General features: G+C 34.6%; 1 protein-coding gene and 1 long non-coding RNA gene across 8 annotated transcripts; one reads left to right on the top strand and one right to left on the bottom strand.

Moving 5' to 3' along the window:
* Nucleotides 1–4433: 4433 nt before the first annotated feature.
* Nucleotides 4434–5048, bottom strand: LOC140014904 (uncharacterized). The gene is made up of 2 exons (XR_011821649.1): nt 4822–5048; nt 4434–4745 (listed from the first exon to the last, which is right to left on the bottom strand). It is a non-coding gene; the product is annotated as an uncharacterized lncRNA (long non-coding RNA).
* A 6078-nt stretch (nt 5049–11126) lies between these two features.
* Nucleotides 11127–15704, top strand: LOC113710583 (scarecrow-like protein 13). Of its 7 annotated transcripts, none has more exons than XM_072065584.1 (4): nt 11138–11490; nt 11753–11864; nt 12015–12123; nt 13816–15704. In XM_072065584.1, the coding sequence occupies exon 4, from the start codon at nt 13816–13818 to the stop codon at nt 15448–15450; it is 1635 nt and encodes a 544-aa protein (XP_071921685.1). In that variant the 5' UTR covers nt 11138–11490; nt 11753–11864; nt 12015–12123; the 3' UTR covers nt 15451–15704. The 7 variants fall into 7 exon arrangements, 6 of the variants coding, with proteins under 6 accessions (XP_071921685.1, XP_071921683.1, XP_071921686.1 ...); XM_072065582.1 differs by having other exon boundaries at nt 13747–15704; XR_011821341.1 differs by lacking the exons at nt 11753–11864; nt 13816–15704 and adding an exon at nt 12306–12654 and having other exon boundaries at nt 11127–11490.
* Nucleotides 15705–17591: the final 1887 nt, after the last annotated feature.

The raw sequence follows: 17591 nt of genomic DNA, 5'->3' as shown, positions 1-17591 counted from the left end.
ACATTATAGCAATCCAAAAGAGGATAAACTTCAAACTAGTTAAAAAGATTCTTCACTAAATTCGACGTGACATTGTTGTGATTTTTACTTAAAGTATTTATTACCCCAGGAAATGAAACTTGGAAGGGGTTAACTACTCGACTGTATTGTGTAGCTGTCAAAATTAATTGCAAGTAGTAGTTTAAAAGATTTATCTTTAGGATTTGACAATGTTAGATGAATTTACTAGTTCTTTTAAATGTATATCTTTAACAATTATATTATTCCTGGATATCCCTGCGAAATTTTGCCAAGATTGTTCTTTGGCAAACTTTTAATTGTACTTTTAGAAACATTTTGTATAACGTGCTTCATTATAATTTTTTTATAGTATATCCATCTCATAATTTACAATAGCAAAACTAACACATACTAAAATGCGATATAAGAATAATGCATAATATCATACGCATGTATATTATATGATATTTTTTTAAAAAAAAATTTAAGTACAAGGGAAAAATACAAATCGACAAAGGTATTGCCTAAAAAAAAAGTGTACAATACTAATACAAATATGTTTGAAAAATATAAAATTAAAGATACGGGTTCACTTAGTACAAATTTTGGATGCTATGCTATATTAATGCTAATTTACTCATATTTTTATGGTTGAGATATTAAATTAGTTATGATTTTGTCAATTTATTGATATTATATGCCTATATATGGAAAAGAATACCTTATAATTTTTTTCTTTGGTTTTGCAAAACTCTTTAGACACGTATTTATCTTAATAAGGATAGCAAAAGTTCGTCATAAATTGAAGTATCATCCGTAAAGCTATATAGTAGGAGAAAATTTATTTTGTGTTTTATACTCTTTGTTGAAAAATGTTAATGTCTGTGATATGCAACGTGTTTAAATACTTACTATGCCGTCTATTGTAGAGACACGAGTATTTACTACCTATGAGCTAACCTACTAATACTAAATGTAATACTCCACGTGTTTACGGGGAAGACTACCGAGCACTCGTTCAAAGAAAGCAAATAAAAAATGCTCTAGTCGAATGCAAGCAAATATATATGTTTGGATTGCAGTTTCTTAAGAATAGCATTTTTTCTTTGTAATTTTTTTTTTTTTTTTTTATAAAAACTCCAAATGAATATCAATCCAAATGTGACCTTAGCTTCTTGTTTTTGGTGCTAAAAACATTTGGTAGGACACGCTTAATCTCTCAACAATTTGGCATCTTCTTTGAATTGCAATTTTTTAGAGTTTTGTTGAAGAATATACAGTAGTGATTTGATGTATGTAAATAAAAAATGTGATTAAAAAATGTTAAAAAAAAAAAAACTTTTTGGTAAGAAACTGCGGTCCAAACACCAAGATTTTCATACCGTAAGATAATTTCGTCTGGGCCAGAGGTTATTTGCAGCTGATGGTTTATTCCATTGCGAAATTCAAATAGTAATAAATTTTCAAAATAAAATTAATGTAAGCAATAAAGCAAATTTAGATTACTATTATAAAACCTTTTTTTTTTTTTTTTCAGTTTCTGGACTTGTTCCATAAGGCACCTATGATGCTTCTTGAGTGCTTTCATGTTAGGATCATAAGTGATCGAGGTTCTGATGCTTTTTTCTGGCCTCCATGACATTTTAATGTCTTTGAAAAGCGATTACTATTATCTTAGGCGCAGACCCAAAAGGGAAATGTACATTCTTTTTTAGCATTAAGCTGGCTTGGTTATGCACTGGAAGGCCCCCCGTAAAGATTTTAGATGGATTCATTGGCAAAGTGGGGAATGAGTTCATCCCCCCGTTGCTCTATGTTTGATTGATTTTTTTGTTTCTTGCTTTTTCTCATATTCTCTAGTCCTTGATCTCTATTTATTTTGAGTGAAGAAGAAAACGATGATATCCACGAAAAAAAACTGGCAATTAAGTGGAAGTCTCGCAAATAGTATATATGCTTCTCCTCTTGACGATAATAAATGTTGATACAGAGATACCGAGCAATCCTCTCTGATTCAACTAGAAGTAAAGTCAGTCAAAAGTCAAATTAATTAATTATATATATATATATATATATATATATATATATAATAAACAGAAGCCCATATGACGAAAGGAAGATGATGCTCCCTTGGCACCATGACGATGACGCACCGCATTTGCTGCTTCTCATTTAATTTCTTCAACACAAAGTCCAATCCAACTAAAACTAGCAGTGCTAGCGTTTCAATTTCATGGGCTTCGATGCGCTGTAATATATCTTTGGGATAATTTCAGAAACCTCCCCTGAGGTTTCTGACATTTACACTTACCTCCCCTGTGGTTTAAACAATTACACTGACCTCCCTTGAGGTTACTAATCCTTTACAAATTCAGTCCAAATAATTAAAATATTATTTTAGAGAGTGAAATTAGAATGTTGTACCTGATTTGTGCTTTGTGTTACATGTCCAATGAATGATAAAGTGTTACAAATTAATTAACAATTAATAAACTTTAAGAAGCGTAGTTTATAGGCAAATACGTATTACATATTTAAAGTATCAACTCTTTACGGGTATTTTACTTTCAAATATTTACTTTATTACAAATATTTATTCTCAAATACAAATTTGTATTTACTCTCAAATATTTAATTTTTGTTAAACACAAAACCTACCAGTTTTTCTTCCGTAGAAATATTAATATAACACTTTTTCAATTTTAGTTATAAATATTTATGTATTTAACATAAATTAAATGATTCAGGATAAAATATCCATAAAGAGCCAATACTTTACTCATGTAATGGATGAAAGTCATAAAAATTAATATTTTATGAGGCCATTTATTTTTTAAAAAATATTTAATTTATATTAAATAGATAACCTACTGATTTTTTTGCAAGAATATTACTGTAACACTTTTTAATTTTTAATTACAAATGTTAATATATTTATCATAAATTAAATATTTGAAAATAAAATATCTGTAAAGAGCCGATACTTTAAATAGGATATGCGTATTTGCCTATACATTACACTATTTAAAGTAAGGAGTATAGTTTATTGATTTAAGTTAAGGAGTGTAGTTTATTGATTTAAGTAAGGAGTGTAGTTTATAGGCAAATACGCATAACTTATTTAAAGTACCGTCTCTTTACAGGTATTTTATTTTTAAATATTTAATTTATAATAAATATATAAATATTTGTAATTAAAAATTAAAAGGTGTTACAATAATATTCTTGCAAAAAGAAAATCGATAGGTTATCTATTTAATATAAATTAAAATTAAAAAAAAAGAAATGGCCTATAAAATGTTAATTTTTTATGGCTTTCATCCATTACATGAGTAAAGTATTAGCTCTTTATGAGTATTTTATTCTGAATCATTTAATTTATGTTAAATACATAAATATTTGTAACTAAAATTGAAAAAATGTTATATTAATATTTCTACGGAAGAAAAACTGGTAGGTTTTGTATTTAACAAAAATTAAATATTTGAGAGTAAATACAAATCTGTATTTGAGAATAAATATTTGTGATAAAGTAAATGTTTGAAAGTAAAATATATGTAAAGAGCTGGTACTTTAAATAGGCAATACGTATTTGTCTATAAACTACGCTCGTTAAAGTTTATTAATTGTTAATTAATTTGTAATACTTTGTCATTCATTGGACATGTGGTACAAAGGACAAATCAGGTACAAAATTCTAATTTCATTCTCTAAAATAATATTTTAATCATTTGGACTGAATTTGTAAAGGATTAGTAACCTCAGGAGAGGTCAGTGTAATTGTTCTAACCACAGGAGAGGTAAGTGTAAATGTCAGAAACCTCAGGGGAGGTTTCTGAAATTATCCCTATATCTTTAGCAAAAGGTTGTGCAGATTTTTCTTTTTTTTTTGGTAGCTTGAAAAGTCGTGCAGATTTGTTAAGCGGATTCACACGTGAAAACGTAAGAATTTAGGACAATGTGCAGAAAAGTTGGACAGGGACTTTGGGTGATTATCGAGAGCACATATTGATATAGTAGAGTAATACTTATGATCTTCTTTTCTTGATTCTATTCCTTTTCCCTTTTTGTATTGTATTGATTGTCCCCTTTATTCCTTTGATCGATTGTTGATAAGAGTCTATGACCTGCTTTGCTGGAAACTGGCGGTGGATAGATCATAGAAGAGGGGAGGGAGCTTCTTGCCGTCTTGGTGGTGGGATGACTGTTTTGAGTCTTCTTTATTCACTTTCCGTCGAAGCTTCGTACTGCGTTAATGGACATGAAAGCGAGTTACGCACTGAGTTTTGGGCACGTAGCTGTCTGACAAAAGTAAAAACTGGGGGACCGGATCCATTACAATGCAATGGGTTGTGGGGTCAAATGGTAGGGGGTGTTCAAGAGTCTTCTTGTAGATGTAGACGGAGAAAATAACGTCAGAGAAGAACCGCGTCTGTAAAGAATTCAATTCAATGACTCGTCGAGGCCCGACGCAGCCACCAGTTAGAGAGAGCTTTACAGTTTACACCCCAAAGATAAAAAAGAACAGGAGGAATATTCCGGCTGCATGATGATGGTGATGATGATCACTCCTGTGAGATGTGCGTTATCAGTAAATATGCCTTTCCACAAAGCAAAATTGTGTCTAGATCTGCTTTTGGTTGCACCCATCAACGTTTGTTCTCACTACAACTTTAAAACCCAAACGCGGACCAACCCAAAAATAATATCGCACCTAACGCGATATCATCTTATCGATTGACAACCTATAAATAATTCATAAATTCGTTTCTTCTTCGTCGATAAAAAAAAAAATTTAAAAAAAAAAAAAAAAAAACTTACTTGGCCCAGGCCAGAAAATATATCGGCGCAGATGGTGCATCAATATGCCGCCAAGGTAGCATTAACTCTTTGGTCGGGATAAATTCGTGGATTTCCATCAGTCTTCCAGCCTACCACGCATATATAATAGTAATGCTGATAAGGAAGGACTTTCTTTTTCATATGGTAATTGGAATCAATAGCTATGTGGTGTGGAATTAGCAGGTCATCAGGTGCCTGTCGACCCTACATACATCTGTTCTACAAACATGAAACGTTTTTCGAAATAGACTGGAAACTAGATGAATTCGAGAAGAAATATGACATGGGTTTTGGCTTCTAGAAGTAGAACTGACTTCTATAAGAATCGATGGTACTCACGATTTCTTCTGAAAATGGCAAATTCATACTAAAGGCAAATACTCCCTCCGTCCCACTTTGATAGTCCTGATTTTTTTCACACAGTTTAAGAAAAAATAGTTAATTTTGTTGGAACAATCAATTTAGGTAGCTATTTTCCTAAAATACCCTCACATTAATTAGAGTACAACTTTATGGGAACTTGAATTGATAGTATAAAAAGAATCAACTCTCATTAAATGGGGTAGGTTTATAGTAATAACAACTTACATTGAATAAGGGTATTTTAGGAAAATTAAAATACAACTACATTCTTCAATTGGAAAGTGGATTACAATTTGGGACAAACGAAAAAGGAAAATAGGACTATCAAAGTGGGACGGAGGGAGTAACTAATTATTCAAAGTCTTTTTTTATTAATTTTATTTTTTCCCCGGGATCACTGAATTAACAGTATCGACTATTAAATTAGCAATACAAATAGCCTTCCTATCACTTCTTGTTTGCGTCGCCAGTTAATTTTTAGCATCAAACTTAACAAGTATTATCAGTTTGCAAATTAAATTAAAATTACTAATTTAAGGATTTAACACACACACACACTCACATACTTTGTTAGTGTTGCGCCTTCTATTACACGAACTGGCTAAATGCAACTCATGTGTATATGACAAAATCCTACGAAGAACCACCTGTATGAATATATTTTAAATCATCCAATATGACCGACCTTATAATTAAAGAACTCCTTATGGAGGAGTATGTACAATTTAAATATATGCTTGATTAACTACAAGTAGTTTTTCTTTTTTTGGTCTTTGAACGAATGTTGCTGTTGGCGTTTCATTTCATTAGGACGTCATGCAAAGGACGGTTTAAGATAAGGATATGGGGCACTACCACCCTTCTTTATTACGGACTACAAAAGCAAAAGGAGACATGAAAGATTCTGCTTTCCTCTTCATTCCTAATTGCCTTTTATGTTCCTCATCCCCATGTTATCATCTTCGGACCTTTCAACAAACACTGGCTATGAAATTTATGTGCACTACTCGTGCATGCATATATATATATATACACCTTTTAGCTACTAGGCCCATTCAGGGAGTAGTTTTCTGAGCTTTGAATTTCTTGAGGAAGGTGCCAGAAGGGGCAGTGCTTTTCAAGTTGATGTGTTCCTTTACAGGCATTTGACTGGAGGACCTATGAATTCTTAGTATTGATAATTTTTTAGAGCGTTCTTTAAGTCAATTTCTTGTCCATCCTAAAATGACAATACTTAGAACATCAATATTACTTTCATGTGTCCGTGAAAATTTGATAAATTTTAATTTCTGACATTGCATTTGACAAAAATTGAAATCATTTTATGTGTAGGGCATTATTAGAAGAACCGAAGAAAGGAAAAATAAAAGAAAAAAAAAAGGAAGAAGAAGAAGGTAACATCGAATACAAGATTAATATCTTCCTACTATCATAAGATATGAATTTATGCATTAAAAATTTACATTCAGTAGCCTCATGGCATGCGCCTAAGATACTTGCTAGGGTTTGACATAAAATCCACCATCTCAGTCGGATAATGATTATGTGTAGATACTACATAGAAGATTTGAGGGTGTAAAATGATGGACGTTGGCATTAAGTTGATCAGAATTCATAAGACGTTATCATTACGGGAGTACAAGAATAGATAAAAGTCTTGGAGCTCGACAACTTCGGAAAGTTCCTTGGTTTCCAGCCAAAAAACGAGATTAAAAATAGTGGGATCTTCTATTTTCCACCAAAACTTGCAGGAGTTTTTTTCTTTTCAAAAAAAATTTTTTTTTTTGGTTGCAGGAGGATCAAACAAACGATAGCGATCGCAATGGTCTAATGTCTGCAATGATGTGGCATGGCAGGCAACGTTGAACAAGAGTTACCTATTTATTAGTTAGGGGTCTTCTCTTGCATCTATTTACTGGGCGCGGAACTCTCAAGCTAAAACATGAACAAATAAATAGGTAAAGGCAGTGAAATTTTACACAATTTCAGATGAATCTGTTTACCTATAGTTACTCAAGGAGTATAACTATGATTGAGCGATTGAAAACTAAAAATTAAAAAAGAGAAATTCTAAAATCAAATACCAATATTTAACGTTTATTTTTCCTCTTTTTTTTTTTTGGCACTAGTTTTATTAGCAAGTGTGGTCGATGTTGCTTTTGTCTAAATCCATGACTTTCTTATAAGATTTGGATCCACGTAAGATTTGTTCTTAAAATTTAGACGCTAATTTTGTGAAACTATCATGGGTGTGGATAAAATCTAGATAAAGTGAAAGGCTTATTAAAACTTGGACTCAAATTGTAAACAATATCGTAGGGTCTAGATTACATTCGGTTGACAACTTGACATGCCTGCTTGATGCGCAGGCATTGCCCAGAAAAGGCTTCACCTATCAAATTTTGGGTTTAAACAATAATAGTATGAAAATAACAAAAAAGTTAGTTTATAACTGCATGCAATCCTATCAAAATGTAACACAACAAAGAATTTCGATAATGAAAGGGGAGCAAAGGGGAGGCAGCGACCGCGGAGTAGACTCAACAGTGCATAAATGTTAAAAGGATAAAAACAAACTAGAGGTTGTTTAGAATGCTAAGAGTACGTAGTAGTACGTACTGCTTACCAAACCTGTGGATGAGACATGGATAACATAAGATATGTAGTATTAATCTATATATATATATATATATATATATATATATATATATTGTATATATTATTATGACTAGATGCATGACAAATATATAAAATTTGAGTATCAAATTTAAATTTAAATTAATTATCTTGCATTCTCCGTGAACGTTACTTTCTCTATTTATAAGATTCGAATTCAAAACCCTACTTAAAAAATAGGGTTAATTTTAGAAACATTCCTCGAGTTTTTTTGATAATTTCACCTAATATCCTTGAAATTTTTAATATTATACTTATCTCCCTTGACCCTATAAAATGACCATAACAACCTTAACATGTTAATATTTTGTCATGCAATTAAACAATCTGCTCCTAATCTTATGCCTATGAATGTATTTCACAAAATTAGACATTCAATGAAAGCAAAAATAATATTCACTTATGGAATAACCAATTATGTCCTAAACACAATTTTTAACATATTACAAATTAATTTTAGTTTGACTTAGAGGACCTGGAGATGAATAGAAGAAAATGCAAACCAAAAGTTTAAGAAAGACTAGTCTAGTTTCAGTACTCCAATATTTGAGAGATATGATGTTATATTAATGCAATTGGTAAAATTTTCTTGTGTTTAACGGTGTTGATTTTTTTTTTGTTTTGTTTGGATTGAGGCTTTAGAATTTTGGAACCGAAGGTGATAGATAGTGGTCATGGAAATAGTGGTAATGATTTGGGATGTGAAAATATAAAAGGTTTAGAATAGTAGATATGAGGGTTAGAAAGTGAGTTTGTGATGTTGTGCATGTTTCCGTTTTTTTAAAAAGAATTTTATGAGAAAAATAAAATGAACTTCACAATTTTAAGACGGCATTTTAAAATTTTGACCATTGAATAGTTTTTGTTACGAAAATAATAATTTTATGAGAGATATGTGTAATTTTTGAAACCTCAAAGGAACTAGGTGCAAATATAAAAAATCTCAAGATAGGTTTCTGAAATTATCCATAAAAAATATATATATCAAAATCCTTGCCGCCACGTAAAGTACAAATGATGGGACGTTTGTTTGTTGCAATTTCGTTTCGTGGATGGAACGACGAAGGTGATGAGATGAGCGGCGAGCCATGTACCAATTTAACCAATGAGTCAACGTCCAATCCAGTCGACACGCGGTCTTCAACATCTACTCCCTTTCTCTGAACGTATTTACAAGTTTGCCATTTGATCCTTCCTGCCGCCTTCACGTTCACGTACGGATGGCGCCCACGGTTTCATGGAAAATCCGGGGAGTCAGCACAGATTTTCTAGGCTAGCCAGCTTACCTGTCTGAATTTTTCTGGTCAAATAAAATATTTTATCATAAGGTCTCAGCTGCATATTTTGGAGTGCAGCTAGTAGCACTTCATTCTTAACAATTAATCACTTTGTCAAAAACAGTCTGGTAAGCACGTTTTAGTCATTTATAGTATCCGTGTACAGCTTTTCTGGATCAGTAAAATCTAATTCATTTCATAACAAAAATTATTGATTTGATGAAAACAAAATCACCAAATGTAATCAAAAATTTTTTCTATAATTTTTACAGTAAGTTACAGTAAAATTTTAGACAAACACAAAAAAATCCACTTGTTAAACGGGGCCAAGTTAGTATGTGACAAAGGTTATTGAAAGTATTTGACATTTTCTTAATTAATATGGCTGGTGTTGTATCATGAAATGCACACACACGCGCGCGCGCGACAAAAGTACAGAACTTGAAACACGGACAAATTAGGTAATAAACATGATGGTACTGTAATAAAAAAATTCAATGCTTGCATTAGAAAAGACATTTTTTTGGCCCAATATGACTACTACGAAATCATAAAAATGTCAAAACCAAATGCATCATACGAATGGGTCGAAAGTCAAGGTTCAACTCGTGTCGCTCGTGGTGTCATTCAACTACTCAACATGACTTTCTCTTAGATCAAATAATAATGTGCATGTATTTATGCGATGGTGATTTAATCTCTCGAATCTTTGATGATCCAGTTGAATATGCACCTTCCATTCCATGTAGATTAATAGTACATGTACATAAATGACGAGTCAGTTGGATCAGTGAATTAGTAGTGGTTTTAAATAAAATAAGCGATGATTGATAAAAAAAGGGCAAAAAAAGTGAGCGGTACTAGAGCTCAATAGCAGTGCCAAGTGTTTTTTTAAAAAAAAAAAAAAAATTTTAGAAACTACCACCATTTCTCTTATTCCGCACCGGAATACCTAATCATACATACTCACTCACTCCCACGTTGAATATCGAATATTCCACATCGTAACGCGCACCTGCAGAGGAGCTTTTAAAAAATAAAAGCAGGTCTCATCTGTACCTGCCCAATTCCCGTACTGTTTTACTGCTACTTTTTACCGCCACTACTGCTGCTTGGAAGTCTTGGAAGTTGGGGCTGGAAATTGTGACAGGGTGCAATTTGGCCTGGATGGAACCCAACCAAATAAATAGTAATTTAATAGCACGCAGATTCGCTGGAGTTTATTATACTAACACTACAAGTACTAATATACTAGTAGCAGCGCTTGAGTACTAGAGTTTGACCTGGATTTGAGAATTAGTCAATTCAATTAAGTACTTCGAATACATGCATGATCAATCAAAAAAAGAACGGAGAATAACCTTTGGTTATCAAAAGACTATATGTATACAAGAACAAGAAGATCTTCAACTACTGAAACATCGTTCTCTCAAAAAACTACTAAAACATCATGACTCGTTTGTAGATGCTGTGGGGAAAAAAAAAGCAGCAGCCAGCAAGATGAGGAGGAAAATTGGAAAGAAATCCAAAGGGAAGAGAGAATATGGAGTTTGGATAGAGTATTATTTGAAATAATTACTGTAACACTTTTTGTGATGTGATGTACGTGAGATGAAAAGGTAATTGAAAATATAAAAAGGTGGGTTGAGAAATGTGTTTATGATGCAAGCGAAATATTATTTGAGATATTTGTGTTATCCAAACACTAGATCAATGTAGGTATATTTTTTCAAAACAAGATTATTTTGAAATAAACTCAAAAAGGAGATCAATATATTTATATTTTGTCAAAATAGGATTATTTTGAAAATAAACTCAAAAAAGCATCACTGTGGGCAAAATTTTCTGGGATTGAATTTTGGAAATATATATACATATATTTTTAAAAGATTGGGAAAAAAAAACCTCGTGCTTTCGTAGTTATTAATCTATAAACTGATAAATTCTAGTTTCGGTCCGGTCTACACGTTTGCGCTGTGCGGTTTGCCAATAAATGACCGAGTATCTTTAGCTTCAGGAGTGCTACTTGATGATTACTAATTCTAGCATTTCCTCTCGCCTTCCTACCACCACTAACTACTAAGTACTAAGCCCACCTCCACTCTGCTGCAGCATCATATATACTGCATCAACAGCTCCCTGATTCTTTGTTTCTTTCTTCTAGCTGCATCGAAGTCCAAAGTCAAGGGGTCGCTCTCTTTCGATTGCTTCTTGAAACACACAACCCCCATAAAAATAAAAAGCCAAAAGGAAAACAGAAGCGTAAAGCATTGGCCTTTCATCAATCTTAGATACATATCACAAGAACCGTACGACTTGAAGCCTCTCAAAGGTACAGAATGGTTTCTTTCATTTGTGATTGCTCCTTCTTGTATCATATCATATCCAAAAGGGATCCTTTTGCTTATTCTTTGCATGCGTTTGACTCTATTGAGAGTTTAAGCATTCGTCTTATTCATTATCTGGGTTGATGATTGATCTCATGAAATTCAGTCTAAAGATGTGGATTTTTTTCCTTCTTTTTTTGGTGTTTTTGGTTTTGGGTTTTGTTTGCTTCTGTTGATTTGTCTTTTCTACTTGCTCGTATTGGTCAGTGAATGAAGACCTAACTACTGTGAAGTCTTGGTTCTTCATTTTGTTTCTATAAAGGCTATAAAATTCTTCTCCTTGTTGTTATTACCAAGCACGGCCTCCCATTTTTTGCAGGTAAAATAGAGTTCTGTGTTTGACTTTGGATCCATCTTGCCCTATTTCCTTCCTTGCTTTCATTCCTGAATCTTTTTCTCATTTCTTTTATGTCAAAATTATGTTCTTCCAACTTTTGAATTCGGACTGAATTTATGGGATTTCTCACAGGTTTGATCTTGATTTCTATCTTAGAATGCTCCGAAGAGTACAAAGCGAAAGGGTTGTTGGTTCTTGCGGGGTTTCTTCTCTGTAAATTGGTTAATTGCATGTCCTAAAGGTACTTTATTTTCCTTTCATGAATTTTTGGTTTCCAATTTTCCGCTTGTATCTTATTTTTACTATCAAAATGGATTACTTGTTTCCTTTTTCTTATTACTTCCTGGAAAATACTAGCCTTTTGTGAGTAGATCGGTAGTAATCCAAATTAGGATTATTGAGGGCTGACTGGAAGGTTAACAGGATGGAATGGAAATCGGTTGGTTGGTGAGGAGTCTCAGCTTTTTGAGGAAAAGGAGAAAGGAGAACTTTTGGACGTCATATGCCTACTTTTTTGGAAGATTCCTACTCATTTTCATCAAAGCATCTTAATAAAGAAGGCCTTGGGAATTTCTAATGGCAAAGAGAAATTATAAGGCATCTAGAATGATTGAACTCCGAGCCACTAAATTGCTGGCTGTTTGCGGATTTCTAGTTCATTGACCTCATTGCTGATCTCAAGTTTAATGAGCTTGTCAAATACTATTTGAATTTCCCCTGCTTTAAGAGCCTGTGATCAGTTCTGCGTATCTTAGTTTGATAGTTCACAAAAGTTTTTCAAGATGTTCTAAGAGTGATTTTTATCTCGGTTTGGTGATAATGCTACTCTGTTATAGGGAATTGTTTCTCAAATTTGAAGTAGTAATCATCCTTGTTTGGTCGTTTGTCATAGAATCCTATATTTCTTGCGCCAGTAGATAAGTCAACCACATATTCCACTTTGGGATGTGATGCTTCTACATCAAACATATCGAGTTGCCTAATAAGGTGCATAGTGGAATTTTGACTACTTCACCTTTCGAAGTTAAAGTTGAGTTAGAAGCATTTTTTCAAATTGAATTTCTTTAGGAGTCTGAGCTTAGTTGGAGTTGGGTGAATTGCAATATGTTCCCCTTGAAACTTGTTATCTTATGGTGTGCCTTTGAGAAGATAATGGGAAATTCATGTTACCTGCAAGAGCGGCAATCATAAGACATCTGTAATGGGCATGGTAGTATCAGCTGAATTGTCAAACTCTTTATTTGTCCTTTCATCTCTTTCTCTGATATAGCAGAACAGCCGCAAATGTCACCGGAGATAAACAAAAAGGCCCTCTTTTGTTTCTTCGGATGATTAGACAAGGGGCATTTGTAATGTACCTTGCATTTATATCTTCATCTTCAAATGGTAGAAAGTCAAATCTGATAAACGAACAAGTGCTTGTTTAAAACCAAAAATACAGGTTGGTAAAACTGGTTACAGTATTGGCTGCGTTTTATGGGGCTTATGCTAAGTGGTCTTATTAGCTTTCAGTTTATTGTGGAAATACTTTCTATGAGAGTTATTTGCCTTATGAGGCTGAAGTTCTTACTGTTGTTTCTTGCAAGCTGAAGGTGGATTATCCCAGCAGGCATTTTATCTCCTTGTAAGAGAGACAAATGTATTCCCTTTCTTGTGGTTAGGATGAAATGAATGCTGAGTTAGAATGACAGATGAGGTCATTCAGGAGACTGGAGGGAACATTTGATTTGTTATTTGCATCATATGTAACATCTTATATTTACTAAGATTTAATAGCTTGCTGTTTTCTTTGTTTGCCAAGTCTTGATTGTGACTTTTGTTGAGCAAGTTGTTTGACAAATTGGTCGCTTTTCTTTTTCAATAGGTTACCTTTGCCTGTGATTACCCTACCTTGACTTGTCATAGCTGAGCCAATTCATTCACTTACTCTCAGATGCAAGCATCCCAGGCTTCTCAGACTTCAGAAGCCATCCACATGTTGTACCATCAACCCTTTCAGCAGATCGAGTCATATAACTTGTCCCCTTTCCAGGTATTGAACAGCAATGTCTGTGCTGATAATAGCAGCCAAGGGGCCCAGGTGTCATTTCAAGCTTGCAACGAACAATTTGCCACCTTGGAATCCTTACCAATGACTGATTATGTTAACAGCGATTCACCTTCTACTGTGAGCGTCTCATCTAATAGAAGTCCTTTCTCACCACAATGTTCGCAGTCCTATATGTCAGATGTCCATCACTCTTCTGATAATACTTATGGTTCACCATTAAGTGGGTCCTCTGGTGTTGATGATAGCAATGAATTGAGGAATGTGCTGAGAGAATTGGAGATCAAATTAATGGAAGAGTCTGAAATTGATGACAGCAGCTCTTGCTCCGTCAACAATGTAGTGGGTCAACCTGTTTTCTCAACAAGGGAGAACCGAGTGGTGCAAATGGCCCATACCATGGACTTGAAACAATTACTTCTTGCCTGTGCTGAAGCAGTATCAAATGCTGAGATTTCCACTGCACAAGGTTTGATGAATGAGTTAGAACAGAGGGTTTCAATCTCTGGGGATCCTATTCAGCGATTAAGTGCATATATGATGGAAGGGCTTAGAGCACGGTTGTTGTCCTCAGGAAGCATAATATACAAAAAACTGAAATGCAAAGAACCAACAGGTCCAGAATTAATGTCATATATGCATTTTCTCTATCAAATCTGCCCATACTTCAAGTTTGCCTACATGTCTGCCAATGTTGTGATTGGTGAAGCTATGGAACATGAAAACAGAATACACGTCATTGATTTTTGTCTTGCTCAGGGAAGCCAGTGGGTTTCTTTTATTCAGGCGCTTGCACATCGTCCTGGTGGACCTCCATTCATTCGTGTGACAGGTGTTGATGACTCCCAGTCTGTTCATGCCCGAGGCGGAGGACTTGATGTTGTGGGTCAGAGGTTAGCCAACGTTGCGGCATCTTGTGGGGTGCCATTTGAATTCCATGGTGCGGCTCTCTCAGGATGTGAGGTAGAGCTGGAAAATCTCAAGGTTCAACATGGAGAAGCTCTGGCTGTTAATTTTCCTTACATGCTGCACCACATGCCTGACGAGAGTGTAAACACAATGAATCATCGAGACCGCTTACTGAGACTAATAAAGAGCTTGTCACCCAAGGTAGTTACTCTTGTTGAGCAGGAGTCAAACACGAATACAGCCCCATTCTATCATCGGTTCTGTGAAACGCTGGAGTACTACACAGCTATGTTTGAGTCGATAGATGCTACCCGCCCAAGGAATGATAAACAGCGGATAAGCGCGGAGGAGCATTGCATTGCAAGGGACATTGTCAACATTGTAGCATGTGAAGGAGCTGACCGGGTAGAAAGGCACGAACTTTTTGGTAAGTGGAGGTTGAGACTTGCGATGGCCGGATTTGTGCCTTGCCCTTTGAGTTTCTCAGTAGGCAATGCCATCAGGGACATGTTGAAGGAGTACAGCTCCAATTACTGGCTTGTTGACAGGGATGGTGCACTCTATCTTGGATGGAAGAACAGAGCCCTCGCAACTTGTTCCGCTTGGAGATAGATCTCACCAGCAATTGCTGCGTGAAATGTATAAAAATTTTGCCTATCAATTCGTGCCACTTTGTACTGCCATTGTTGCTGTCACTTGTACTTATTCTCTAGCTAAGACTAGCTATATTTCTTTAGGACCTTCCTCTTGAGAGTCGACGACTACTTTGTACATGTAAACTAGCCAGCATAGGGATTAAAACTTGAAATTGTGAGCTCAGAACCTACACTTCTTGGTAAAGGAAGAGACGTTAGTGTTTCTTTTAACTGCTTCGGGCGTGCGTTAGTCCTAATAGTTAGGTTGTTTGACCAGGCATAATCTCTGTTAGCCATTTATTTTCTTCTTTTTTTTTTCCCCCTTTTTTCAGACTTTGGCAGTTTGCGAATTACCGAGGATTAGGCCCAATTTTATCTTGTTCGTCACATGTTGCCATGGATTTTGAAAAAATCTCTCATGTATGAGAAATCCAATCACTTCTCCCCTTCCCCCCCCCGGGCGCCCAAGATTTGCTTCTTCAATACTTGAATCTTAGGAGTTATTCTCATATCGAAATAGAAGTTTGAATCTAAGTCTAATACAAACTCATATTGACGTTCACAGGGGTTGTTTGGATTGCAGTTTTTTAGAAAAGGGTTTTTCACATTTTTTATAAACACATTTTTCAATCATTTTTTTACCTAATATATATCAAATTGCTATAATACATTTTTCTTCAAAAATTTCAAAATATAGCAACCCAAATGGGAATGTCATGAAAACGTTTCCAATTATCAAATTTTTTTCCTTAAAAACAAAATTTCAATCATATACAAGTTTTATGAGTTTTGTCAGTTGCCACTGCCACGCCATCTGGGGACATAAAATTTATTTAGGATGGAACATGAAAAAATCCATCTTTGGGGATTCCATTAAATTTTATGGCACGAAATGGAGGAAATATGATGAACCATTTTAAGTCAAAAAGAGCACCGGTGTCACCTGCGCTTATTCTGTTTGACCTTCCCTGAAACCAGACGGCTAAATTGCTTCGAGTCCCAAGAAAATGGACAGAATTGATGACATGAATTAATAAGATACCATATTTGGTAAATCCCCTCGAATTTGCTCCATGATAGTGCGAGGTGCCAAACAAGAACTAATGGTCTGTTTGTTCAAATGAACCCCCTTTTCCCAAATACAAGCAGCCTGGCCAATTAGAAAATTGAGCTTGGGGCAGCACCGGGACAGTTGCGTCGCTGGATCAATCTAACATTCTGGCTTCTCTGCCACCAGACATTAATAATGCCCCCAAGGTCAAGGTGAAGGGTCCATTCCAAGAAAAAACCATACTTAGGATAGTCATATCAGCCATCAGCATCATTTCATTCCAGTCTGACACCGCTCGCTGATTTGTCTCCCTGTGAAACCTCGTACCAACCCTCTATTAGGTATGTCACACATTAGCGCGTTTATTCATTTTTGCTTTTTTCTTCTTGTTTTTTTTTTTTTTTTTTTAATTCATATCTTCCAAATTTTAGAAGATGGCTATTGAAGGTTATCCATATTCAGTAAAATGTCGCGGCCTAACCTGCATATCTAGTCTAGTATCCACACGCGGGTTTTGCATATCTGTTTATATATTTGAGGGCCGCCAGCAAAGCTGATATGGCTTTTCCCCCAAAATTCACGAAATTTTCTGGCTCGAAAATGAAGATGAACTTTTGGTTTTCTCTGGCTTTTGCCTGTTTTCTGATTTTACCAATGTGATTCTTTGTATAAGTTGTTTCAATTGTAATTATAGCTTCCAAGGAATAAGGCTGAAAATTGGTGCAACGCTATACATATGGTGTGTAATGAAATTCAAGTAGATATACATGTGCCAGTGTATTCTTCCTACCCTGAAAAGCAATTTTTTTTTAAAAGGGTTTTTTTTTTTCAGGCAAAAGATTGTGTGACTGTGTGTGTTGTTTATGAGTGGGCGTGGATGATAATGCAGGACTAAAAATAGTGCCTGAGTGTGCGTTTCTATTCGCCAATGTCAGTCGGGCTGTTTTTTGTTCTTTTCTACAGATCAGCCTGATACATCAAATTCAAGAAAAATTGATATTCTTGTCCAAATTATTTCGTATATTGAACTATTGTATTTTTTCAGTGTTATTCCGCAGCACAATGCC

The sequence above is a fragment of the Coffea arabica genome, chromosome 9e, assembly GCF_036785885.1.
Source record: "Coffea arabica cultivar ET-39 chromosome 9e, Coffea Arabica ET-39 HiFi, whole genome shotgun sequence".
In the NCBI taxonomy this organism is placed as follows: Eukaryota; Viridiplantae; Streptophyta; class Magnoliopsida; order Gentianales; family Rubiaceae; genus Coffea; species Coffea arabica.
The sequence above is the reverse complement of the archived record's forward strand: the minus strand, read 5'-3'. Positions and strand labels throughout refer to the sequence as shown.